At 37.2% G+C, this 26,181-nt stretch overlaps 1 protein-coding gene across 5 annotated transcripts in view; it reads right to left on the bottom strand.

The window, feature by feature from the left end:
- Positions 1 to 4,501: 4,501 nt before the first annotated feature.
- Positions 4,502 to 26,181, bottom strand: part of FBXO10 (F-box protein 10) — a 75,679-nt gene continuing 53,999 nt past the window's right edge. For 2 of the 5 annotated variants that reach the window (XM_074281783.1, XM_074281784.1), the window contains exons 6-11: positions 21,946 to 22,016; positions 19,726 to 19,878; positions 13,786 to 14,061; positions 10,685 to 10,995; positions 8,722 to 8,900; positions 4,502 to 6,467 (exon numbers count right to left, since the gene is read on the bottom strand). In XM_074281783.1, coding sequence (XP_074137884.1) covers positions 6,290 to 6,467; positions 8,722 to 8,900; positions 10,685 to 10,995; positions 13,786 to 14,061; positions 19,726 to 19,878; positions 21,946 to 22,016 — 1,168 coding nt within the window. In that variant the 3' untranslated portion in view covers positions 4,502 to 6,289. The remainder of the gene's footprint in view (positions 6,468 to 8,721; positions 8,901 to 10,684; positions 10,996 to 13,785; positions 14,062 to 19,725; positions 19,879 to 21,945; positions 22,017 to 26,181) is intronic. The other 3 variants (XR_012484683.1, XR_012484682.1, XM_074281785.1) reach the window with 3 other exon arrangements.

The following is a 26,181-nucleotide window of genomic DNA, read 5'->3' on the forward strand; positions in this document are numbered from 1 at the left end:
CCTATTACATCAAAAATATATAATAACAAATACCAATTTAAGAAAGTATATATAAGTAAAGAAATTATATTCATGAGCGTCTGTCTTTATTTTCTTGTAAATTGTTCTTCTCTGTTGAGCATCTTTTTTACTTTATTCTTTTCTCCTCTTTCATCCTCACCCCTTTTCCCCCAAGAAAGCAATAGTTAAGAAAGGATATATATATATATGTATGTATATACACATGTAAATATATTCATATACATACATATGCACATATATCTCCCTTTCATTCCCCCCCTCTTAAGCAAGTTAAAATTAAGAAAAGATATTTATGTATAGATATGTAGATATATACATACATAGACAGACACACCCACATACTCTATATACATATATCTTTCTTATCCTGGCTGACTCTTTAAGTTCTGTTCTATTAACTTGTTTTTACTATTACTTAATCTCCCCCTACCTAAGAATCCCTCCCTTGTTTTCTTCCATCTGCCCATCCCTCCTCCTCTCATTTCTTCATAGATTTTGGAGAATGCTACACCTTTCATGGTATATATGTACTATTGCCTATTGAATCCATTCCTGACTGAGTAGGTTTTCAGAATTATGAGCCCTCCTCCCTGCTCTGTATCTATTCTTACTTTGCACCTCATTTGTATAACATTTGTATAACATAATTGCTATTTTTATCTTTACTTGGCCACTCTTTCTTTTGAGCTTAGCTTATTTTTACGTAAATCTTAAATATAAAGCATATATTTCCCATGTAGAAAAAACATAAACAATTTGTCCACGTTTAAATAGTTTGTTCATTTTGAATTCCTTAAAATTGATCTTTGATATTGGCTTGTATATGTTAAATTTTCTATTAAGTTCAGCTTTGGTTAATAGAAAGTCCTGAAAATCTGCAAGTCAGTGAATGTCCATTTTTTTCTCATTGAAAATTATAGATAATTTTTGCTGTATATAATATTTTTTGTTACAAGCCTAGTTCTTTTGCTTGTTTGTAGATATGATTCTAACACCTATGGTCTTTTATTATAGCTGCTGCTAAGTCTTGTACAATTTGAATTGTAGTTCCAGCATATTTGAATTGTTTTTGTTTTTTTTTCTTGTTTCTTACAAAAATTTCTCTTTGATTTGGGTGTTTTAAAATTTGACAATAATATTCCTGTGTGCTTTCCACAAAGGATCTCTTTGAGGTGGTGATTGGTGGACTTTTTCTAGTTCTACTTTTCCCTCATGTTCTATCACTCCAGAACAATTTTCTGGGATTATTTCCTGCATTATTGTGTCAAGGTTCTCTTTTCAGTCACAACTTTCTGGCAGTCTAATTATTCCTATATTGTTTCTCCTTGATCTGTTCCCAGATCTGTTTTTCTTATGAGTTGTTTCATATTCTGTTCTATTTTCTCATTCTTTATAATCTGAATTGGTATTTCTTGGTTTCCTCAAAGCTTCACTGGCTTCCCCTTGACCAATTCTAATCTTCAAAGCATTATTTTTGTCTTTGAGACTCTGTACTTCCTTTTCTAGTTGGTTAAATTTTTTTTCCATACTTTTCTTACTTTTCTTGTGTAATTTTTCTTTTTCTTTTTAGTTTTTCCTCAATATCTCTCATTTGATTTTTAAATTCTTTTTTGAGTTTTTCTACAAATTCTCTTTGGGTAGGGAGCCATTTCACATTACTCTTTGGGGTAGAAGTTTTTTTTTTTTTTCTTTACTAAAATGTCCTCCTCTGAAAGTGAATCCCAGTTTTCCTTGTTCCCATATGTTCAGTGGTGGAGTTCTTTCTTCTTCTCCAGTTTATTTATTTATTTTTTTCAAATAAGAGGTATTCATATAAGCACTTCTAAATTTTTTGATGTCTCAAGCTCCCCTTCAGTTCTATATTCACCAGGAACCCCAAACTCTCCTGCAAGTGCCCACAGCCAGCAGCCTCCCTGATCCTCTGCTTTTACATTCCCTGGTGCTGGTTCCTTCTGGCCCAGGACTGTGTTGCAGCAGCACAGCTGGGACCTTTTGCACTTCAGACAGGTTAATCTCAGCCTGGAGTCTTTCTTCAGATCTTGTCTATTGTATTAGGAAGACCCCAATTCTACCCCAAGTCTTGATTTTCACCAGTCTGTGTTTGCCCTAAGGCACAAATTTGTTCTATTTGTGGGGGAAATTGAGAGAGCATGAAATTTACCAAACTACTCCATCATCTTCCCAAAATACTTCCCTCTGTGTGAAATTTTTTTTTATTCTCTCTTCATACCAGAGAAAAAGCCTGAATTATTACGGTATTAAAAGATAAAAATATATGTTATGCCACATTACACATGTGTTTTATGCATTTCTGAGTTTCTAAACATTTTCTAAGTTATCTGCTGGCCTTCCCATGTTGTCTGTGGCTTCTGTAAAACTCCTCCCCAAATTCTCACTTAATTTCTTATGCTAGTCTGCAATATAGCAAAACCACCAATGGGAAAAGTTGTAATGTGGAAGAAATAATTGTATTTTGCATGAAAAGTAGCCTTGTATAGGGAGAGAAGACTGGCCTTGGAGGTTTTAATAGCTGGATTCAAGTCTCAACTCTGACACATACTTGGCTATGTGACCTTATGCACTTATAGATCTAGAGCTGGAAGGAGTCTCAGAAATCTTTTGGGCCAAGTTTCATTTTTTATAGATAATAATAGCTAACATTTACATAAATCTACAAGATTTGCTAAGTGATTTTTATATGTTATCTCATTTTATCATCACAAAAATCCTCTGAAGTAGTTGCTTTTACTATCCCAAAAGAGCTAAAAGAAATTCAGTGATTAATCCAGTCACACATTTCATAAATACTGGAGGCAACAGTTTAACCCAAATCCCTTGACATTAGAGCCAGTGCTTTTTCCAGGAACAGAGTGACCCAAGCAATTGTCTTATTACAATAAAGTTGCAAACCAAGTGCCAGTTAAGCTTGGTAGAGAAGTTGTTCACTTGGAACCCCAATAAGGATAAAATAACAAGTCTAGTAAAAAAAAAAAGTGCATTATATAATAATATAGAATATATGTTACATAATATTAATATGTTCATATTACATATGTTCTATATTAATATATAATAATTATACATTATTATGTACATCATTATTATGCATATGCATGTTTTTGTAAATTGAAATATTTTTATGTTGTCTACTCCAGTAGAAAAGAGACTTTCATTTTTGTCTTTGTATCCAGCACCTAGTACAGTGGCTGGTAATAAATGTGAGCTAGATTTGATTTATCCCTCCTTCCCTTTTCCTATCTACTTTGGGATTGAATTCAAGCTAATGGTTCTTACCCATATAACCAAACAGAGGGAGACCATTACAAGAAGTGTCATCACTCAGTCATTCAGTGACAGAGCTGGACCTGAATGAATCTTCCTTGAATCTCTGTGTTGTGCCTTTTTTTCTACCATAATTCAGCCCTTCGGGGTGTTGTTATTTTTTGAAGTGTTGTGAATCCCTGAACACCACAAATGCTTGAGTTTGTCATGGTCATTTCCATTGTGTCTGACACTGTGACCCTTTTGGGGGTTTTCTTGGCAGAGGTCCTAGCATGATCTGGCATTTCCTTTTCTAGCTGTGGCAAATAAGGGTAAGTGGCTCATTCAGGGTCACTCCGTGTCTGAGGCCAGATTTGAACCCAGGAAAACGAACCCTTCCCAACTCCAGGCCCGGCACGGTGCACTGTGGCACCCCCCCCAACTGCCCCCTCAAGTCCTAATGCATAAATCTATATGTAGATAGGTTTCCCTCTCCCCCTCCCCCACAAAATCCATATGAACACTGTTAAGGAGCACAGGCTGAGAATGTGAGAAGCACTGATTGGTCTAAGAATGTATTAACAGAATTTCAGACAAGTTTTAGATTGCTCAGAAGCATCTAGTCTAACCCATATTTGGAGAAGACTCCTATCACTTATCCAATAGTAAAATCTATTTAATTTAATGAGAAACTTATCGAGAGCTATAATTCTCTACAAAAGCCCGTAGGTTGCCAGGTAGTAACAGGGACAAATGAGGCATCAGATTACTATATTCTGGCAAAATCTGAGCTGGGAATCAGGGATTTACAACCCAATGACAGAGGTTCAAAGGTCAGAGGGAGCAATGACATTGCAAACTTATTTAAGGTTGATGGGGACAGATGGCTGCCCTGAGGACTACCTACCTGCCGAGGCCAGGGGATGGATGTCAGGTGGGGAGAAAGGAGAAAAGTTACTCTGCTCACGGGATCACCCATTTGCCACCCATCTCCTAAACTGGCTAAGTGCTTCTCCCCTTTCTCCTATCAAAGATATCCATTCTGACAGCAGGATTGTGATTACATTTAGCAGTTTGTAAAATCTAATTAGACATAATGGGATAGAACACTAGGCCTGGAGTAAATAAGCTTCAGACCCCAACAAGTCTCTTACCCTATTTATCTCGGTTTCCTTATCTGTAAAATGGAGACAGTAAGAGCACTTCCCTAGTACCTGCAGGATTGTTGTGAGGCTCAAAGGAGACAAAATTACAAAATACCTAGCAGAGTGCCTATATTCATACTGGCTATTATTGTCACTGATGTCTATATGGAACCAAGGAAAACTCGGGAGAAACCCATTATATTTTTTAAAAATATACTTTATTTTTCCATTATGTCTTTTCATTATATTTTCACATACAAATGATTTTTCTTTAAAAATAGGAAATGCTGCACAAAGTACAACTTAAAAAGGGTCCTCATCAGTTCCATGTGGAACATTTCTACAGAAGAAATGAGCACAGACCAAGGGTACCTGGGACACCAGCACTGCTGCAACCTCATCATCTTCTGCAGGAATTCCCCTTCTGCCTTCTCCACCCCATGAGGAAAGCCACAGTGCAAACAATGCAGCCCCCTCCAAAACTCTGTCCTTGCTTGTCCCAGAAACCCTGGAGCTGCACCTGTTGGCAAGATGGAGCTATCAGAGTCCTGTGATATGGAAAGAAGAGCTCCTGGTCAGTGGTAAGCCCTAGGGGGCTCAGCCTGCAGGCCTGCTTCCATGACCCCATGGCTCCCTGGCATCAAAGGAGCAAAGCAGGGTGAGGTTCCCCCATCCCCTTGGCTCTGATTGTCTAAGATGCATTTGTATAGTTTGAATGGGTGCTGGCTCTGGGAGTGCGTGTAGGCCAGTAAAGTTAACTGGCCAGTAGTGTGCACACTTAGCTAAGGCTTGTTCTTGGACAGCAGACACGGCCTGCTCTGGGAATGCAATCAAAGCCTCGACAATGTGGCAGGAGCCACCGGAGCTTGTGCTCCAGCAGGGAATCTCCAGGAGTGCTTGCTGGGAGGAGGCGCTAGGCTGGGAATCAGAGCGGGGGTGCAGAGAACAAGACAGGCTCTGGCCAGTGTTTGGGGGCCTGAAGAGGCGGCTGCCTCCTTAAAGGCTGGGGCTGTGACCTGGCACAGAGTCCTGTACCCAGCAGGCGGCCAAGACGTATGCGGGGCTGATGCTCTTCCTGAGGACTGGCTGTTGCTAGCCAGAGCAGCTCTGGGGAGAAGAAACTGAATCTTGTCAGAGCCAGGCTTTGGTCCAGACCACTAGGGCGACATCGCTCAGATGTCAGCCACTATTGAAAGGCTGAAGTGCACATCTGCCCAGCAAACAATTCTCCATGAAATCACAGGATCTCCTGATTTGGGGACTGGAAAGACTGTCAGAAATCCAAATCTTCTCCTATAGATGAGGAAAGTCAAAGCTCATTCAACAGTGGTTAAGTGACTAGACCAGTCACACAACTAGTAACTGACAGTCAGAATTCAATCCCAAACCTCTTGACTTGAAATGATGCCTTACAGTTTCTCAAAAATACTTTCCCCCCTTTTTGTGAAGCCATAATTGCCTTTTGGTCTTGCCCTTGCATTCTTGGATCTGCTGACAGAATCTCAATAATGGGAAACCCATAAACTACATTCACCTCTTCAGAGAGTAGTTCAGTCCTGTTCCCTGGGCTCTTCCACACTCAATCCTGTACCAGCTTCTGGAGAGAAAGAAAAATATGCCTCGGTGTTCTGTCAGGTACTCTTCCTACTTCCCAGCAAGCCTGGATGTCTTACACTTGCTGGTGTCCCCACAGGACTAGGCAGAGGTAAATAAACACCCCTAACCCCACTGGCTTTCTCCTGTGCAGCCCATCCCCTCACTCAATTCTTGGGCAGAGTGAGCACTCAGGGATGTTACAGGGACCACGTGGCCAGCCTAGACCTGAGCTTGGAGGATGGACAATGGGAGACGCAGAGGCAGGGTCACAGAATGGTACACAAGATGCTGCGGCTGTTGGGACATCTGCCTTCCACTCGGGTGGCTATCCTGGTTGTCACATTCGCCACCTTTTGACTATTGTGGGCCGTGGAGATGCTTCTTGTGCTTTCTTCAATGTGAGGTCTTGCAGGGGGATTCTCTAACTTCCAAGGGACGTCAGACCTGCAAGGGCCAAAAACACATGGGGTGAGTTCCCGAAGTGATGGGAAGTTCAGGGGACAAAAGCCAAAACCTTCATTTTTATCTTGAAGAGCTTCAGTGAATTCAGTGAATTCCTATAGCACTCTCTGTGTCATGTAACCACAATTAATCTTCATGGAGTGGATTTTAGAAAGGAAAGTTAAGATAAGTATACAGGTGATTAATACAAATTATAATCACATAAGAAAATTCATCATAGATGAAAAGTTGTAAGGGATCTTAAGTACATCTAGTTTTATCCCCTAATTATTTTATCCCTGTTTTAGCCCCTATTTTTACAGATGAGGAAACTGAGACCTGGAGAGGTTAGGTAGCTTGCTACAGAAGCATAAAGAACTATGATTTGAGATAGTGAAAAGATAAAAAATAGGAAGAAAACAAAAGGATATGATTAATTTGCTTCCTTGTATGTCTAAAGTTGGTTGGTGTATTACCCTGCTTCTTAGAAAAATTAATTGGTCTGGGATTTCATCAGTATAAACAGCTTCTGCAATTATGTAGACAGTGGTTTAAAAATTTATCAACTGGTAGCTAACTTGGGGAAAGCCTCTCGGCCCTTAGCTTAGACAACAGATAATCAGTATAGTCTGTCACCAGTCTAAGATCACTACTGCGATAATTTTTGAGATCTGATCATCCTGATCCCACAATAGGTCATTAGAAAAAGACCCTACTAGAGAACACTGAGAATAACAGTCATGTTAATGTAAAATACTTATCTTTAAGTGCACAAAATGAAAAGCTTTCACAATAGAGAGATCACAGTTAAAACACATATTCCTGTTGTTTTGTTTGCTCCTGAAGTTTGCAGTGAGGATGCTTTCAATGAGCCTCCCAAGGATGAGCTTAATTCTAACTAATACTGCTATTCAACCACAATAAATATCCACTTGTCCAATAGTCTGTATGTGATGGGAGCAATACCTTAACTTCCAAACTTCTGATAAGTTCTAGGTTTTCCTTAAAAGAGAATGGAACTCTTTTTGAGAGGGGGTCAGGAGCTAAGGGCTCAGACTGCTAACACCATCCAGTTAGTGGACCGCAGTGGGCCAGCTCAGACATCCTACATGTACATCCTTGTTGAATACCAGAGACTACCCCTAGTAAGGCTTAACGGTTGTTGTTCAATTTTGACCCCATTTAGGGTTTTCTTGGCAGAGACACTGAAGCGGATTCCATTTTCTTCTCCATCTCATTTTACAGAGAAGGAGACTGAGACAAAATGGGATCAAGTGACTTGGCCAGTCACACAGCTAGTAATTGTGTGTAGGTCAGATTTGAACTCAGAAAACTGAGTCTTCCTGACTCCAGGTCCTGTACTCTGTGCACTATGGCACTACAAGGTCATAACTGCAGAACATTAAATGTAAAAAAACATTAAAATAGCAAGTGACTTGTGGTGGAAGAAAGGGAGGGAATTTAAAGCTCAAATTTTTTCAAACTTAAATGTTTAAAAAACACATTATAAAATCTGATTGTTTATTTTAAAGATAGTGACTTGTCCCAGAACTGTTTCTATCTGGACCCCATCTAAAAAGATAAGAATTGGATGACTGATGATGATGATGATATCTTATGAGAAGCAGTATGGTGATGAATTAGACCTGGACTCAAATTTCAGTTTTGACCCCAGCTGGTTGTGAGTCTGGGTAAGTCATTTAACTTTTCAGTAACCCAAGCAACTCTCAGACTAAATCACAGAAATGCTACAGATCTGCATCATTTGAAAAAAAAAATCTGCACTGAATTAAACTTAGAGTGCCCAAATCCTAAATCCAATAAAACATCATAGTGTTGTACATTTATTTATCAATTTCTAGACAACAAACATATCATCAATCATACATCATCTCATTTGAGCCATATAACAATTTATGGATCATAACTCTCATCAGGAAGGCAGATAGATTCGTGCCAACTTTTTTTCCTTTCAATAGCAAGAAAACAGGCAAAATCTATGTAACTAATGGCTCCAATCTGGCCATCATGGGGTGCAGAGATTTCGTCCTAGGACCCCAAGTATGAGCTAAAAATTGTTTTAAAAGTTTTACTCATAGACTTAAAAAAAACCACATCACTCACTTTGTATAGCTAAGAAAACAAATCAACTGGCTGACCAACTTCTCCTCTCTGCTGGAAGTTAAAGCTGCTCAAACTGTTCTGGTCCCAGTGGACTAGTTTCTGTGTAGGCCACCAGAAAGTGACAATGACTTACTTTTTGAAAGCCAAAAGCTTGTTGTTTTGTACCAAACATTCTTCAAGATTGGAAACCTGCTGCAAAATGGTCTTTTTGGTCTTCCCTTGAAAGATCATATTTTCCTGCACCAGGCCTTTGACATGGTCAAGCATTACAATTCCATAATCGCGGAAGGAGTGGATCCTATTCTTGGTGATCTGAGAAAACAAAATACAAACCTCATAAACAGGTAAGAACACAAAGCCACTTAGCCCGGATCAGCAGGACAATTCAGGTTATTGTGGCCCAGGGGGTGCAATTCAGGGAAGGATAAAGGGGTAGCTGCTAAATTTCACCCCCTCTCATCTTTCTGGACGCTGATGCCTTCCCCAAATGCAGTCTGCTTACTTAAGCTGGTTCTCTGTGCTCTTCTGGTGGAACTTGGGAAAGGAGCTCTTTGAAGAGTCAGCATGGGGCAGTATAGAAGTGGTAGACTTAGAATCAGGAAGAATTGAATTCAAATCCTGCTTTAGATACGGACTAGCTGTGGGACATCTCTGTGACTTTAGTCTCTTCATTTGCAAAGTGGGAGGATTGGAATCCATGGCCTCTTTCTGCTCTACACCTATAATCTTAGGATTCTTAGCCACTTTTGTTTCTGATATGTTTTAGGTCTTTAAATATCTTAAAGACTTCTTGTTTAAATACTTCAAGGATTTATGGTCTCACCAGGGTGAGCAGGGTGACCTACTAAGTAGGGGTGAATCCTTTCAAGTTTCAGATAAATCGAGGAAAAAGAGAGAATACTTAGGGGTGAAGAGAGAATCAGAAATGGCCTTGAGGAAAAGGGGAATGCCTCCAGAGAAATCATAAAAGAAGGAAATGCTTTTTTTTGTGGTGGCAAAGAACTGGAAAATGAGTAGATGCCCATCAACTGCAGAATGGCTTGAATGAATTAGGGGATATGAAAGTAAGGGCATAGTATTGTTGTATAAAAAATGATGAACAGGCTGATTTTAGAAATGTCTGCATTGATGCTGAGCAAAACAAGCAGAACCAGAAAAACACTGTGCACAGCAGTAGCAAGAATGTATGATGATCAACTATGATAGACTTGCTTCAGTGATCCAAGGCAATCCCAAAAACTTTAGATGGAAGCCACCATCTGCATCCAGAGAGGAACTATGGCGATTAAATGTAAATCAACATATGCTAATGTTCACTTTTATTTCTTTTTCTTGTTTTTTTTTTTTTTTTTCCTCTTGTGGTTTTTTCTTTTGTTCTGAATTTTCTCTCCCAACATGATTCATAAGGAAATATATGTTAAAAAAAATGAAAGTACATGCATAACCAAAAAAAGGGTTTGTTTTTTTTTTTAACATGTAACCAGGGAGAAATTATTATTATTTAAAAAAAAGGTGATTCCTGAGCCGAGTCTTGAAGAATTACACACTGACTATAACGTTACAGGCTTTACTCCTACCTAGTGGTAGTCTTATCGAGAGACAGAGGCAGCCAGGGAGCACACTCACGCCTATAGTCTGGAGTCTGCATGCCCTTCCCTGTGCCCAATGCTGCTCCTCTTTGGGCTACCTGTACCAAAAGCCATCAATCTCCTAGTTATGAGCTGGGGCTAAAGCTATTTATTGAAAGGTTTGTAAGTAGTTGATAGTTTAGTGGATGAAACAAGATACAAACAACTTATGTAGATTGGAGATAATCAAAGAAAGGCACCAGCATTAAGGAAGATAATGAAAAATAAACCACAAAATAAAAAGCTCAAATCCAGAAAATGAAAAAAAGAAAAGAAAAAAAAAAAAGGAAAAAAAAAAGAAAAATTTAGAGAAGACTTCTTCCCATCCTGCCTGCTGAATCTGCATTTCTAGTGAGAAGTCTCTCTTCTCAGCAAACTGCCCTTCTTGTTATATAAATATAGCTTTACCTACTCAGGGGATTAGACCCAGTATCAGAGGATGCCCTGGCAAAGGGGTGAGACACATACCTTCATGTTTGCTGCCTGCAGTAACTGTAACCCACAGCCCCGGTTGCCAATGATGTCATTTTCTAGGATGGTCCCGTCTCCCTTGGAGGAGACCCCAGGCCCCTTGTTGTCATAGATGCCATTTCCACGAAGCTCCACTCTGCACTCAGACTCGACAAGGACCCCGCCAAGATGGTTGCAGGAGATGCTGTTGTTGGCGATCCGGGTAAGCTGGGTACTCTGCAACACAGCCAACCCGCTCTCCTGGTTGGCGTGGATAACATTGGCAATAACATTCAGAGCTTCATTGCTCTTGACATACAGCCCAGCAGCTAGAGGAGAGAAAAATATTCCAGTGCATCAGTCATGGGATCATGCAGGAGTGAACCTTCTTCTAACCAAAGAAAAAATAAGAGCTCATTCTATACATTTCAGAATATAGCACACAAATTGAGCCCTGCATAGACTTTAAGGAACAAATCCTTTAAATATGAAATAAAGAAAGGATATTGTGAGGTGCTTCAATGGAGAGAGAACTGGACCTGGAGTCAGGAAAACCCAAGTTCAAATTCTTTCTTAGGAAATTACTATCGATGGGACCCTGGGAAAGTCACAACATTTGTCTCAAGTTTCCTCATTTGTAAAATGGGGATAATAGTTTATCTACTTCCCAGGATTGTCATAAGACTCAAATGAAAAGTGTTTTGGAAACACTTTCCATATGCTATGAAAACACAGTACTATACAAATATAATGTTAGATTGTAAAACAGCTAGAATGTTTCAGTTAGGATCATGTCATGAGTGCCAATGGAGTTGGAGGCTATCTTTTTCCTTCCTCCCCCCCCCCCCTCAGCAGAATAAATGAGTCTTTGAGCAGAGGAATTCTCTTACCTTTGCCTTTGACTCCTTGGCACATGACTGAATATCTAGCACATGGGAAGGATTTAATAAATGCGTGTTGAATTGAATCAATAGTCTCTCTTTAAAGAAAAACTGAAGTGTGTGAGTGTGAGTGTGATTGGGCCTTCTTTATGGTAGGGCTGAGTACTATCCTATTGGAACTCTGGGGACTTTGCTTTCATGCTCACGTTGGGAGAGAAGGGGAATGTTTCTAATTTCTTGGTTGGCTCTTTGACCATGGGACTGAAACTTCTGCTTCCCAATTCTTCCCTGAGATTTAATTTCTCTTTTATGCAATTGAGACATTAGATACACTTTATGTACTAGCATGATAAGTGCTGCAGTTTAGCTGGCTTCCATCAACCTGGAGAATCATGTGAATCTAACAATCCCTCAATTTCTAGGGACCCATAAAAGTTAATTATTAGGAGACAATGATTTTGGAGATCATAGAATCCCAGATTCAGAGCAGGGGGGGAACCTCAAAGATCATCCAATCCAATTCCCTTATCTGACCCATCGGTCAGAAATAGGTACAGAGAGGTCAAGGTCATACAGGGAGTGAGCAGGAGAGGTGGAATCTGAATCCATGTCCTCTGACTCCAAGTCTGGCACTCTTTCCCCTGGATCATGTTTCCTCAGGTTCCTGCCAGTTCTGTTAGTTGGGGTAGAAAAAACAAAGGGATAACCTTTCTGTCATTGAAGGTCAGTTTGCATCCTCCCTCTGGCCATAAAACATGAGCCCAGAGTTAGGGTGGGATTTATGTGGGTTTGAGGGAGGGAGGGCACTTATTTTTCCTTTGGTTTGCTGATTTGTCTACTCAACTGGCGCAGCCTCTTGGATGAGGAGGAAAGGCATACAGTGTGAGGAAATCACTGCAGCCACATTTGAAGACTTTAAGTTCCACTCAAATGAGTTTTAAAAAAATTGATGATGCCATCTGGGTTTTGAAGTACATATTCTGGAGTAAGGGAGAAAGCATCTGGCTTATTTAACAAAGAAGCAGGCTTGGCAGTGAACCGGAAACCTGCAGACGTTGTTTAAGAATGAAACTGAAGTGAAATGTAAGTCGTCAATCAGGGACAATAACTCAGATTGGGCAAGGTGGGGGATTAGGGGAGAAGGGGACTAGATACCAACACTGAGGCGCCTTATAATCTTTTTTCCCTTAAGTCCCAACTAAATTCTCAGCTTCTAAAAAAAAAGCCTTTCCTATCCCCTCTTAATTCCAGTACCTCCCCACTCTTAAGTCATTTCAGTTATATCCAACTCTTTATGATCCCTTTAGTGGGTCTGTTTTGGTAAATATACAGGATTGGTTTGTCATTTCCTTTTCCAGTTCATTTTACAGATAAGGAAAGGAAGCAAACAAGATTAAGTGATTTGCCTGGATCATCTAGTTAGTAAGTGTCTGAGGTTGGATTTAAACTCAGTTCTTCCTGACTTTAGGTTAGGTACTCTATCCACTGCACACATAGCTAGCTACCCGGGTATATAGTTTGCTTTATATAAATTTGTTTGCTTTTTTGTCTCCTGTATTAGAGTGTGATCATCTTGAGGACAGAATCTATCTTTTGCCTCTTATCCCCAGAGCTTAGCAGTGTGCCTAGCACAAAGTAGGCAAGTAAATGCTTATTTATTGATCCCTTTCCAGTCTGAGCCAGGAATTCTAGTGGGATTATGAAGAAGAGAGTAGGAAGTCTTTGTCTTTCTCATCCATCTGGAGGGCTAGAGTCTCTCCCAAGGTTATTAGTCTATTCCCAAAACATAACTTATTCTTCTACTGGTAGATGCTGAAAATTTAAGGTTATTTTTTTGTTTGTTTTACTGTAATGAATTATTATTATTAGTGATAATAATAATAGTAACGATGACTAGTATTTATATAGCACTTTAAGATTTGTAAAATGTTCCACGTTTTCTCATTTAATCCTCGAATTATCCTGTGGGGCAAGTACTATTATTACCCACATTTTATAGAAGAGAAAACTGAAGTTGAGAGAAATAAGTGATTTAGCCAGAATCTCACAGGGAATGGCTGAGGCAGAATATGTACGCTATCCACTATGTTATCTAGAATTCTCTGTCTCAAACTGGAGCTTATCTTAATAGCCTGTGAGCCAACTTCTGCGGGAAATTTCCTTTTTTTTTTTGGTAGATTAGAAAAGTGGGATTGTAAACTCCACTTCTTTCCAGTCCTACAGTTTTCACACACTCACCTCCATTGTGGTTAATACTGTTAGACTCAATGAGAGCCACGCTAATTGGCCGCCGAGAGGAAAAGTGGTCATCTTCACCATCCAGGTCATTTTCCCAGTTGGAAGCTTCACCTTCATCATTGAAATTTTCATTGCTTCCTTGGTTAATGAGGTAATCATTAGCATCATCCTTCTGACAAAACACAGCCACCCCATAGATGCTATTGTGGGCAATCTGGTTGCTTGTGATGTGTGGGAGGCTTGAGGACATAATCCACATGCCACAGCCTTTATTTCCTAAGAGATCAGAGCATAGAAATGAATGGGGCTTGATACCACATCTTATTACTTTAAGGAATTTAGGCAGAAGTGAGGAAGAGGAAAGATGAAGGGCCATTATTTTATACCATGAGATCCTCTGACAGTATAGCCAAGCCATCCGATGAAAATTGGGGGGAAAAAAGTAAGGAAAAAAAAAGTTCTTGAATATACATAGTTGAGCTCAACAACTTCCCACATTAAGCTGTGCTGAGGGTATAATAATATACTCAGTGAAATTTTTTTTATAGGAAGTTATGAGAATATGGTACAGGTAAATGGCTTTCTGATTTAAACTTAAAACAGATTGTTGCATTTTACACCTACTCTTTGGAAAAAAAGTATTCTGCTTGCTCCTCATTTAAGGGTATAAAAATCTTGTTTAAAATCTCATTTTTTCTTCCAATGAGATGCCAAAAGCTCCTAACAGGGTCCCTGTGCTTTTCTGCCAACACAGAGATTAAACATTAAGTGATTCATCTCTTCCTCCTCTGCCACAGATCTTGTAATTTCTATTGCTTTTCATTTCTCCATGCATTAAGATGCAGGCAGAAGCATCATAATGTATGGCACTTTGAAAGTTAGTGTGTGCTTGTTCTAAATAGAACTGAATAAAATGGAATCACAGGAACTTCAAATCATTCAAATTTTTAAAAGACAAGGAATAGGAATATAGGCAGCCACTTTTGCAGCTACTGTAACTGCTTATGATTTTTTAAGAGATGAAAATTAAACATCTGAATTTTAGTAAAAATAAGATCTTATATTTAAATAGCATTTTCTCCTTTCAAAAAAAAAGTGTGTAAATGAATGTATGTGTATATAGATTCCCATTTTTATTTTCATGATACCCAGGGAGTATGAAAAGGAATTAGTCCCAACTTATAAGTGATAGAACTTAGGTTTAAAGGGTTGTCCAAGGTCACATAGAGAGAATTAATAGCAAAATCAGGATTATAATTTTTTTTTTTTTTTTTTTTTTTTTGCCAATCTGTTCCACATTTTCCAAATAAGACAGACATAGCTACCGGACTTGTAAGGTTTCTTCTAATTCTAAGATCCTTTGTTTCCATGCCTGAAGGCAATTCTATATTTATGTACAGGCTTTTTCAAGGAAGGGAATTGCAAAGTATTTGATTTCCTCATCTGTAAAATGGGGATAACAACAGCTATAAAACTTAGCTCATAAGTTTTTTGAAAGGCAAAAATATGAGAATGTGCTGGAAAGCAGAAACCACTTTGCAATCTTTAAAGTGTGATAATGGCATCAATCTGTAATCCTTCTGCTGATCATTCAAAATCAGGTTTTGAACTATGAATAGGGATTTTAAAAAAAACGTCCTTTTAAGTAATATAGCCAGATTATTTCACCCAGCTCAATAATTCCCTGCAGAGATTCTGCCAAATACAGTGGTAACTTAGTCATATATCTCTGTATACATTACTGCAGCCCGGAAATCAAAGATATCCATGAAGCTTGATGTTCTCTGTGCTCTTCACATATGTCTAATCGTTTTCTTTGCTTCTGATCTCCCTCACAACATCTGAAGGAAAACCAGGTTTAATAAGACCTTTTTTTTAGTTAATTTACTTTGTTCTTGGAAAACAAAACCAAAAGTGAAAAATCCAAAAAATTTAAAAAAATTAACACAATCACATTGTGCTATTCTGGGCTTCAATCATTTTCAACCTAGTTTATAATTTTATTATGGAAATATCTATTTCATTTTAGTTTTTATAATAGCAGCTTTTTATTTTTCAAAACACACGTAAAAATATTCACCCTTGCAAAACCTTGTGTTCCAAATTTTTCTCTCTCCCTCCTCACTTTCCCCTCCCCTAAACAACAAGTAATCCAATATAAGTTAAACATGTGTAATTCTTCTAAATATATTTCCACATTTATTTGATATACTTTAAAATCTTTCTTCATCCCCACATCTAATATGAAAACATTTTCTTACAGCAATTTTCCTTCCTTCATACTTATCTTTTTTCTTTCTTACCTCCTTTCCTCTCTCTTGTTCTCCTTCTCTTTCTTCCCCCCTCCTCATCTCCCCTCCCTCCTTTCTTTCTTTTCTCTCCCTCCTCCCTTCTCCCTCCTTCCCCTCTCTCCCTCCCCTCTCTCTCCTTCCCTCAATGCTCCCCCCCCATTTCCTTTCTGCCTCTCAAAAGGAGGTACAAGTTAGTAATAAAAACAAGTATGGATATGATCAGTATTTCTGACAAGATGCTCAGTTTTATTTATATCTCTAGGAAAACCAGTTAGGGGTAATGTTAAAACATCTTTTAAATGCTGCAGTAAAATGTCAGCAGTGAAAAAAAAGAAAAAGAAAATCAATGTGGAGCATATCCATACAAATGACTTAAGAGACTAACCTTCAAGTCTCCTAGCTAACTATATATCTTCAGCATCTTAGATGTCTTGTATTTAAATATGGTTTCTCGTTCATCCTCATAAACTTCTTCATTTATCTTTCAAAGCCCTGCACCACTGGTCCAAATCTATCTAACCTCCCTGAGCATCACTCTCTCAATTCTCTTGGCAGCACAGCTTGACTTTTTCTCTATTTCTCCATCTCCTGTCCATGTGCTTTTGTATAGGCCATCTCCTATGCTGGGAATGTACTCCCTCCTCACTTTTGCTTCTTAGAATTACTCTCTTTCCTTTCTGAGTCCTTTAAGACTCAGCTTAAATTTTTGCATGTAATATGAAAGCCAAAGTTTTTGTTTGTAAGAATAAAGATACTTCCCACATACAAAAATAAATTGCCAAAAGAAAAAGGCAAGCAGTTGATATTTTTAAAGAATGGCAAGTAATATGTAACTATTTTAATATTATTTTTCCATCATGTTAAAGTAAGAATGTCTCCAAACTATAATTAATGTGTAAGACATAATAAAAACTCAAAACTATGAAACTAGATACAGTCTATCACATAGAGATCACCCTTGTAATGTATTTAGGCTCACTTTTTCCTGGAGTAGTTTAAATAAAAAAATTCCTTGTTTTGAAGTTCTATAGTTAATTTTAATTTTATCTATTATTTGGAAAAGATGAGCCATTTGTAGAGATATAAATATATTTTTCCAAAAAACAAATTATTTTGTATTTAAAATACCATTGTGCTTACTTTTTTAACATTGTAGTTATTTTAAACTATTTGTTATACATATGGTAATATTAACGCAGAATTTAAAAATTAAGGATCCTATAATACCAAAACCAAAAAAAAAAAAAAAAAATCTTTCCTAATTTTTCCCTGCTATTGCCTCTCTATCTTTTATTTAACAAATTTAATTTGTTTTTATTTTCTTTGTACTAATTGTATTTATTTATTTATTTCCCTCATGAAAACACTTAAGCTCTTTGGAAGAGAGATTGTTCTATTCTTTGTATTTGTACCCCAGCTCCTAGCACAGTCCCTGTCATATAACAGTGGCTGAATTAATATCGATGACTGATTCTCGACCTCCAAAGGCTAAACATTAACTTCTTCCTTTCTAACAAACTAGGCCCCTCTTTGCCTTCAAAAATACACCAAACTCCATGAAGCTTTCTCAGACGAATACTATCTGATTCTACTTATCCCCAAAATTTCCCAATACTTTTATTTGTTATGGTCTATCTCTCTGGATGGAGGTAAAACCCATCATAATGGTGATACATTTTGAGAAAGAGATGTTCATATTTTTCTTCTTTTTTAGTAGGAGGGAGGAAAAAACAGGAGGGAGAGAAAATAAATGCTTGTTAATTGGGGAAAATGAAAAAGATTTTTTTTAAAAAAAGAATATCTACCCAGGTAGTCATGGGTTTCACTGACTTTCTAAAAGTCATTTAGCAAGGCTCATATATTTTAAACTTCTAAAAATATTTTGTGGATTTCTCAAATATCAGTTAATTCTCATACTCTTTTTTGCCTCCTCTCTCTCCACCCCATCCCCAAATAACAGTAAACATCTTGCTATATGTAAAATAAAGGCCTTAATATAGGATATCACAAAAGTCTATAAAATATAACATGCAGAACAAATCTAATCTTATCATGTGATGGCATTGCAATTATATTAAAATGTTGACAATGTTCTCTTCAAGTCTTCTTTTCTTAGGACTCAAGTTCTTCTTGATCTCAAGTTCTTCTAAGTTATCACTGTATGAAATCATTTGGACTCTCTGTACTATTGTTGTTCCCCTTCTCTGAAACTAGTCTATCTTGTTACTATACTTTCTTCTTTTTTTATTTTTATTTTTAAAATGTTTATAATTATAACTTTTTTTGACAGTACATATGCATGGGTAATTTTTTACAACATTATCCCTTATACTCACTTCTGTTACGATTTTTCCCTTTCATCCCTCCACCCCTTTCCCTAGATGGCAGGCAGTCTTATACATGTTAAATATGTTATAGTATATCCTAGATACAATATATGTGTGCAGAACCGAATTTCTTGTTGCACAGGGAGAATTGGATTCAGAAGGTTACTATACTTTCTAAAATGGGAAGCACCTAACGGGGAAGCACAGAATATTCTGTGAATTGGTCATCCCCCTCATTTTGGATACTGTGCTAGAATTAAGACAGTCTTTCACAGAAGGCACAGAGGTAGAGTAAAAATGGGGGCAATGTATAAAAAGGAGTATGCTAGAGCCAGCTTATTCAGGCTCAATAGAGTCAACTGTTAAATTTTCTAGGTGAGCATCTACCTCCCAGAAACTGGAAAATCCTACAAATCAAGATTTGATTTAATGTTTTGTTGATTGTCTAGACTTTAAAAAAGTGAGGGAGAAAATGTTAATAATACAAATTAAATTTTCTGATCCAATCATTCTGGAGAGCAATTTGGAACTATGCCCAAAGAGCTATAAAATTGTGCATATTCTTTAAACCAGCAATAACTACTATTGGTCTGTATCTCAAAGAAATAAAAAAAAAAAGTGGGGAGGGGAAGGTTCTGTTTGTACAAAAATATTTTTAACAGCTCTTTTTGTGGTGGCTAAGAATTAGAAATCAAAAGCTATCAATTGTGGAGTGGCTAAACAAAATGTAAATATGATTGTGATGGAGTGCTATAAGAAATGACAAACAAGATGATTCAGAAAAACCCAGGAAAGACTTATATGAACTGATGCAAAGTAATGTAAAAAGAAGCAAGAGAATATTGTGCATAGTAACAGTGAATGACTTAGTGATTTTCAGCAATATAATATCCCAAGACAATCTCAAAGAACTAATGATGAAGCTTACTATCCATCTCTAGAGAAAGAACTGATATTGTTTAAATATAGATTGAAATATGCTATTTTTCACTTTTTTCTTTCATTTTTAAAAATTTACATCTTTTTGTACTTAATAACTAATATGGAAGTATTTTACATGACTGCACATGTATAACCTATATTTGATTATTTACTACTGTTGGGTGGGGGAGGAGGAAAGCCATTTGGAACTCAAAACTTTTTTTTAAAAAATCAAATGTAAAAATTGTTCTAATATGTAATTGGGAGAGGGGAGATGACATTTTTTAAAGCCAAAAGTGTGTCAATCACAATTTTTTTTTTTGAGAATTGGTTGTTAAAGATTTATTAGTAGACCCCTAGGTAGACTCTATTATAGCTCATTAAAATTTTTTTTTTCTTACCATATATAGTATTTCCTTCGATCAGTCCTTTTCCCTGTTCTCCTACAACCACACCATCTGAATAGCCAAAGCAGATAAGGTTGCTTCTAAGAACAGGATCACCTCCTTGGCGAATATCTGCACCACCCCAGTGATTTTCACGTATAACGTTTTCTAAAGTGAGATATAAAAGAAATTCACTAAGCATAATCAATCTGTCAGAAGGCCTCAAATAATCTAACAAAAACAGATAATAGAAACGAGAATGAGAAATCTAGTCAACTATATAATTGTCACATATACTTTGGCTTATCTGCATCCCTTCTGTGCCTTAGTTTATTCAGCTGTAAAATGAATTTTAGACTACATGATCTTCGAGGTCCCTTCAAGTTCTGGAATTCAGTTATGCTAAATTTACACATATACAAAGTGGGATGATAAAATATCTATGAACGTTATTCTGAGCAGGCTCAACCAGACAGCTAAAAGGATCCAAAACATAAAAATGTTTAAGTGTGTGATCTATCCCCTCATTTCAAAGTCCTAACTTGAATCAAAGGTACAAAGAATCTCTTCTATAACCAACTGCCAGAGAAAGGATGGAAGGTGGGGTATTGTGCCATGGCAAACAGATCCAGTAAAAAGACAGTTATATTATGTTTTTAAGAGTCATTATGTCTGTTGGGCTAAAAAATAAATTACTCCTAGTGTCTTACCCTATTATTGTCTTCTCTGTGCTAATGAGCATTTTCTCTCAGTTCAATTTCTAAAGAACTAATTATGTCAGGTTTTTAGAAGCAGAACATAGAAAAAACCGAAATAGTTTTTAGTATAATTCCATGTTTCTAAATTTTCTTCTAATGAGAATTCTGATGACTTTTAAGTCATATCATATAATAGATTTAGGACAATTTAATTAGTATAATTAGACCATATTCTCAAGTACTACTCAGTTCTAAAATTCAACAATTCCATAATTCTAAATCTACTTTGGTCATCAAATCTGAAAATCTGAGTAAAAGGCTGCTATGTATTCAATGACTAACTTTAATTACACTTAAACTATCAGTGAAGCTCTTCATAATTATTTTTTCACTGTTACTATTGACATTATCATATTCCCCCCCCCCCCTTATACAACTATTAAAGCTTATTACTGCACTAAGTCTTTTGGGACACCCTGTATAATGGGGGAAACAAATCTGTGGTGTTTTGAAAATGTAACTGTCATTATATCTGAATCTTTGTTTAAAAGATCATAGCATCAAGACAGCTAGATGGCACAGTGGTTGGAATGCTAAACTTGTAGTCAGGAACACCTGAGCTCAAATTTGACCTCAGGTTTTTACTAGCTATGTGAAACTGAGTAAATCATTTAATTTCTAAAATGGGGATAATAATAGCAACAACCTCTCAGGGTTTTATAAGGATCAAATGAGATAATATTTATAAAATGCTTAGGATAGTATCTGGCTCATAGTAAATATTTAATTACTGCTTATCTTCTTTCTTTTCTTTTTGTGACCCTTCAGCAGTCTGATGAAACTTATTAACTCTTTCTTAGAAGAGTGTTTTTATTTTTATTTTTTTTATTTTTTTTTAGAAGAGTGTTTTTAAATGTATAGAATAAAATACACAGGATTACAAAGAAACCAATTCTTTCAAACTTTCAGCTATCAAAATGTGTATATTTAAAAATAAGTATATTATTAAGTTAAGAACCAACTCTTGCTTTAGAAGGTCAACAAATTCTTTTCCTGAGTATTCTTTCACCGAAAACTTCTCAGCTGGTTTTAAGGAAGAAAACAATTAGGAGAACTAATGCTGGCTCAGATTTTATGGTGTGCTTGAAGGTTGGCAAGATATTTTCCTTATAACAACCTATATTAGATAGATACCTATATGCCCAGGATCCTGTAAAAATTTCCTTGACAAAAAGGGGTTGTGATTGGAAGAAGTTTAAGAAGCTCAGATTTAAATTCTCTGAACCTCAGTTCCCTCATCTATAAGATAAGAACACTAAAGCTTGTACTCTTAACTCCATAAGGTGATTGTGGCCTTTATTTGTAATCTACAAAGTGCTACAGCAATGAGAGTTGTGAATATTAGAAAGGGGATTATCCAGATTCCGGGATGAGATTGTTGAACTCAACTACATCTTCAAGTATATCCTGCCTCAAAGTGAAATGAGGCAGTATTTTGAGAGTTATCCCCTGGAAGAAGGCAGCTTTACTTTCCTACCTGTTATTTGTCCTCTTCCATTCTCATTTACTGCTATGCCAGCAGCAAGACCTTGGAAAATGTGGTTTCCACTAAAAGGGAAGGAGAGGAAAACCAAGCAATCAGATCAGACCATGTTCCAAATAACAATTTATAAAAGGCAAAGAAAAAAAAGGGGGGGGGGAAGAAGGGGGAGGGAGGAAGAATGGAATGGAGGGAGGGAGGAAAGGAGGGAGAGAGGGAGATAGAGAGAGACAGACAGACAGAGACAGAGAGAAACAGAGAGACAGAGAGAAGGCAGAAATAAACAGATTCAGGGAGGCAGAGAGACAGACAGAGATACGGAGACAGAGAGAGAGAGAGAGAGAGAGAGAGAGAGAGAGAGAGAGAGAGAGAGAGAGAGAGAGAGAGAGAGACAGAGAGAGAGAGAGAGAGAGAGACAGAGACAGAGAGAGACAGAGACAGAGAGAGACAGAGACACAGAGACACACACACACACACACACACACACACACACAGAGAGAGAGAGAGAGAGAGAGAGAGAGAGAGAGAGAGAGAGAGAGAGAGACAGAGAGAGAGAGAGAGAGGAAAAGAGGAGAGACAGAAACAGAGAGAGAGACAGAGAAAGAGACAAAGAGAGACAGAGAGAGACAGACACACAGAAACAGAGAAGACAAAGAGACAGAGAGAGAAAGAGAGAGAGGGAGTAGAGAGAGACAGAGAAAGGGGGGGGGGGGCAGAGACAGAGAGACAGAGAGAGACAGAGAACCACTAACCAAAATAAAATTATGGGCAAATCCGAAATAAATTAAAATAAGTCTTATATGAACTGATATAAAGTAAGCAGAACCAAGAATACACTGTATGCAGTAATAGAATGATCAATTATGATTTAGCTATTGTGAGCAATACATTATCCATATATTATCCAAGACAATGTTATGATGAAAAATGACATCTACCTCCAGAAAGAGAACTAATCAACTCTTACAATGCAGATAAAAGCATGCTTTTTTTTCCATTTTCTTAATTTTTCTTGCTTTTTGTATTATGTATATATGTGTGTTTTCTTTTGATTAATATGGAAAATAATCTGTAAGACTTTGCATGCATAATCAATATCATCTTTCTTGTCTTCTTAAAGAGATGGGAAGGGGTAGAAGGGAAAAAGAAAATTTGGAACTCAACATTTTAAAAAATAAATCTTAAAAGTTTTTTTAAATGTAATTGTGAAATATTTAATGAAATACCATTTATATCAATTAAAAGGCATACAATCTTTAAAATAATAAAAAATAAAACAGGAAAAATAATTAAGTGCTTACCTTAGTTTTTTTTTGAAGACTTCTACAAATATGACTATGATCTTGGAAATATAAATTCCAAGAAGTTTCTTTTCCCTATCCCTCAGAATCTCTTCAGACTAGACTAGTCTCACAAATAGGTCTCAGGCTTCTCAGTCTTAAATAGGAGAAATGACGAAGCAAAGGCAATCCTTTTTTCTCTTCTCCAACCTATCTAAATACAATCTATTCTTCAAAGCCCTGTTCAAGTCTCACTAACTCAGTGAATACTGTCTGTGCTATTCATCTGACACTTGATTACAGTGAAAAATTAACTTGTCAAAATGCTTTGGAAAGAGGCAGCATGGGGTAATAGATTTTAGGCAGAGCTCTAGATCTGGAATGGCTCACTCAAATTTTTTTAGCTTTGATAGTGATTTTCAGCTTTTCAGCTTTTTCACCTTTCAGCTTTTCCTTTAACTTCTGTGAGATTCAGTTTCCTTATCTGTTAAAGGGTATGATACTTTCACTATCTCAGGGTGGTTTGGAGAAAAGTATTTGTTATACCTCATGATGCAATAATAAACATTTCATTTTTGTGTACCTCTAACATAAGTTTGCCTTATGTTAGAGTTATTTAAATTTACATCCTATCTTCTGCTAGATGGCAAGTCCTTCCAGAACAGAGCTTTTAGCTAAGTGACTCCTGCAAGGACTTTCTTTGTACAAAGTACATAAATACCTTGATTAAGCCTCTTTGCCAAGTGTATCAGTGATCAGAGTAAGAACCAGGACAGGACTACCTAAACTGACTTCCCAGAAACAGAATCAACAACTCATTTGCAAGCTGTGAAAGGCAAAAACATTTTGCTTCTACCTTAAAATTATTGGAGTTAAACAAGGGAAATTATCTGTAATAATTATATATATTTGAAATTAGATGAAAAAAAATCAGTAGGATAGATAGAAACAAACTGCTTTTAACTTCTTAGGTTTCAAATCACCTGGTGGTTATTACATATGGCCCTTCAATTAATGGGCATTAACTGGTTCCTGATTTAGGAACCAGTATCATATAATTATCTCTAAGAACAACTTGCTGGTACACTGAATTATAGGTTGTGTGTCATAGTGAACAAATGTGTGGTTGGTTCTCTTCACTTAAGTAACTTCAGGGATATGTTTTAATTACTCTTAGAACTGATTACATAACCTAAGGATCATGGGACATTGACAGAATCTCTACCATTTAAAAGATGAAAAAAGTAAATGCAAAAGAAATATACATATAGATAGACGAGTATAAATATTTGTGAAACACTTTGCAAACCTTAAAATACTATATAACAATGTGAATTGGCAGAAATGTGTGTATATAAATATATGAAAACATATACGTCTCATGAAGCTAATTACAGATCTGTGTTAATATATGTATACATATATATACACATAAACGTATGTTGTTTAGTAGTGTCTGATTCTCTGTGATCCCATTTGGGTGTCTCTGGCAAAGACACTGGAGTGTTTTGCCATTTCTTTCTCCAGTTCATTTTACAGAGGAGGAAACTGAGACAAACAGGTCAAGTGATTTAGCCAGGATCACCCTGCCAGGAAGTGTCTGAGGCCAGATTTAAACTCATGATGATGAGTCTTCCTGTTTCCATCCCTGATACTTTACCTCCTGTGCCATCTAGCTGTCCAAATATGTGCAATATATGTGCACTATACACACATGCACATGGCATGTTCCACAAGCATATGGGCATTCCCAGTGTGCGTGTGAATGTGTGTGGCTGCATGGATGTACATTTACATGGGCATACTGGGGCAGTTTCCCCACACTGAGATCTTATGAAGCAGTGTTTTTTACATCCAATTAAGTTAAGATTTGTGCTCAGACAACAACAACATGGTAACTGGAGGTCCCAATAGAGGCAGCAGCGAAGGGGATGTGAAGATGACACACTCTGCACATACCTGACCTAAGTAAGCCTTTGTCACACAGGAGCGGGCAAAGTCACAACTATAGGAGTAACCTGGAGTCTTTGGAAAAGTCTAAAAAAGTCCTGAAGCAGCATTTAAAATGGGAGCTGTTTTGGTTTCTTCTGTGTGTATCCTTCCAGTACACTGATATGTTGAGAAGACAGCTAGAAAAGGGGGTACAAATTCCTACAGAGCTTGTTCCTTTTCTTTCTATCCCTTCTCAGTCGGGGAACAGACCGGCATCTAAATCTAAGCCTGGCACTCCTGTTAAGGACTGAATGCAGGTGGGAATAGCTCCCTATGGAGCAGATTCCCTGATGGAAGAAGGAACCTCCTGTTGGGGGATTTGGGGTTCTGTAAAGAGAAGGCCTTAACTTGTTTGGGCACTAATAGCAAAAACACGATACAGAAGGCATTTGTTAGGATGACTAGGAGGAACAACAATTCAAGGTAGTGATTTTCAAGCAGTTATTTTGAGTTAAGAAGAAATGCAGGATTTACAAAGAGCTTAAATTAGGTGTTCCTAACCCGAAGTCCATGACTGTCGAGTGATTCATGAAGAGATTTCAAATGAACTTTGATGAGGAGAAAATAATTCTTTGTTTTCACTAACTTCTAGCTAATATTTAGTTCCTTTCGATTGAGTGTTGTCAACAAGAAAGATTTCTTTTGAAAAGAAGACAGGGGCTTAGCCAGATTGCTTAAAAGATCCATGACACAAAAAACTTAAGAACCAGTAATTTAAATAAAGAATTAAAGCATCATTTAGTGTGGCATTTGATTCATACAAATATGACCAAATTAATAGATCATCAGTCCAACTCTCGGTTATCATTTGGACATAAGATAAAAGGGACAGTCTTGGGCTAATAATCAAGGACAGGATGAAGGTGAAAAGTCCAAAACATATATCGGGGAGAGGGGGAGAGAGCCCATAGTCCTAGGCTACAGGCATACTGGGACTATTGTGGCACTTGTTTTGTTGTAC

This window comes from Sminthopsis crassicaudata, chromosome 1, assembly GCF_048593235.1.
Source record: "Sminthopsis crassicaudata isolate SCR6 chromosome 1, ASM4859323v1, whole genome shotgun sequence".
Taxonomy (NCBI): Eukaryota; Metazoa; Chordata; class Mammalia; order Dasyuromorphia; family Dasyuridae; genus Sminthopsis; species Sminthopsis crassicaudata.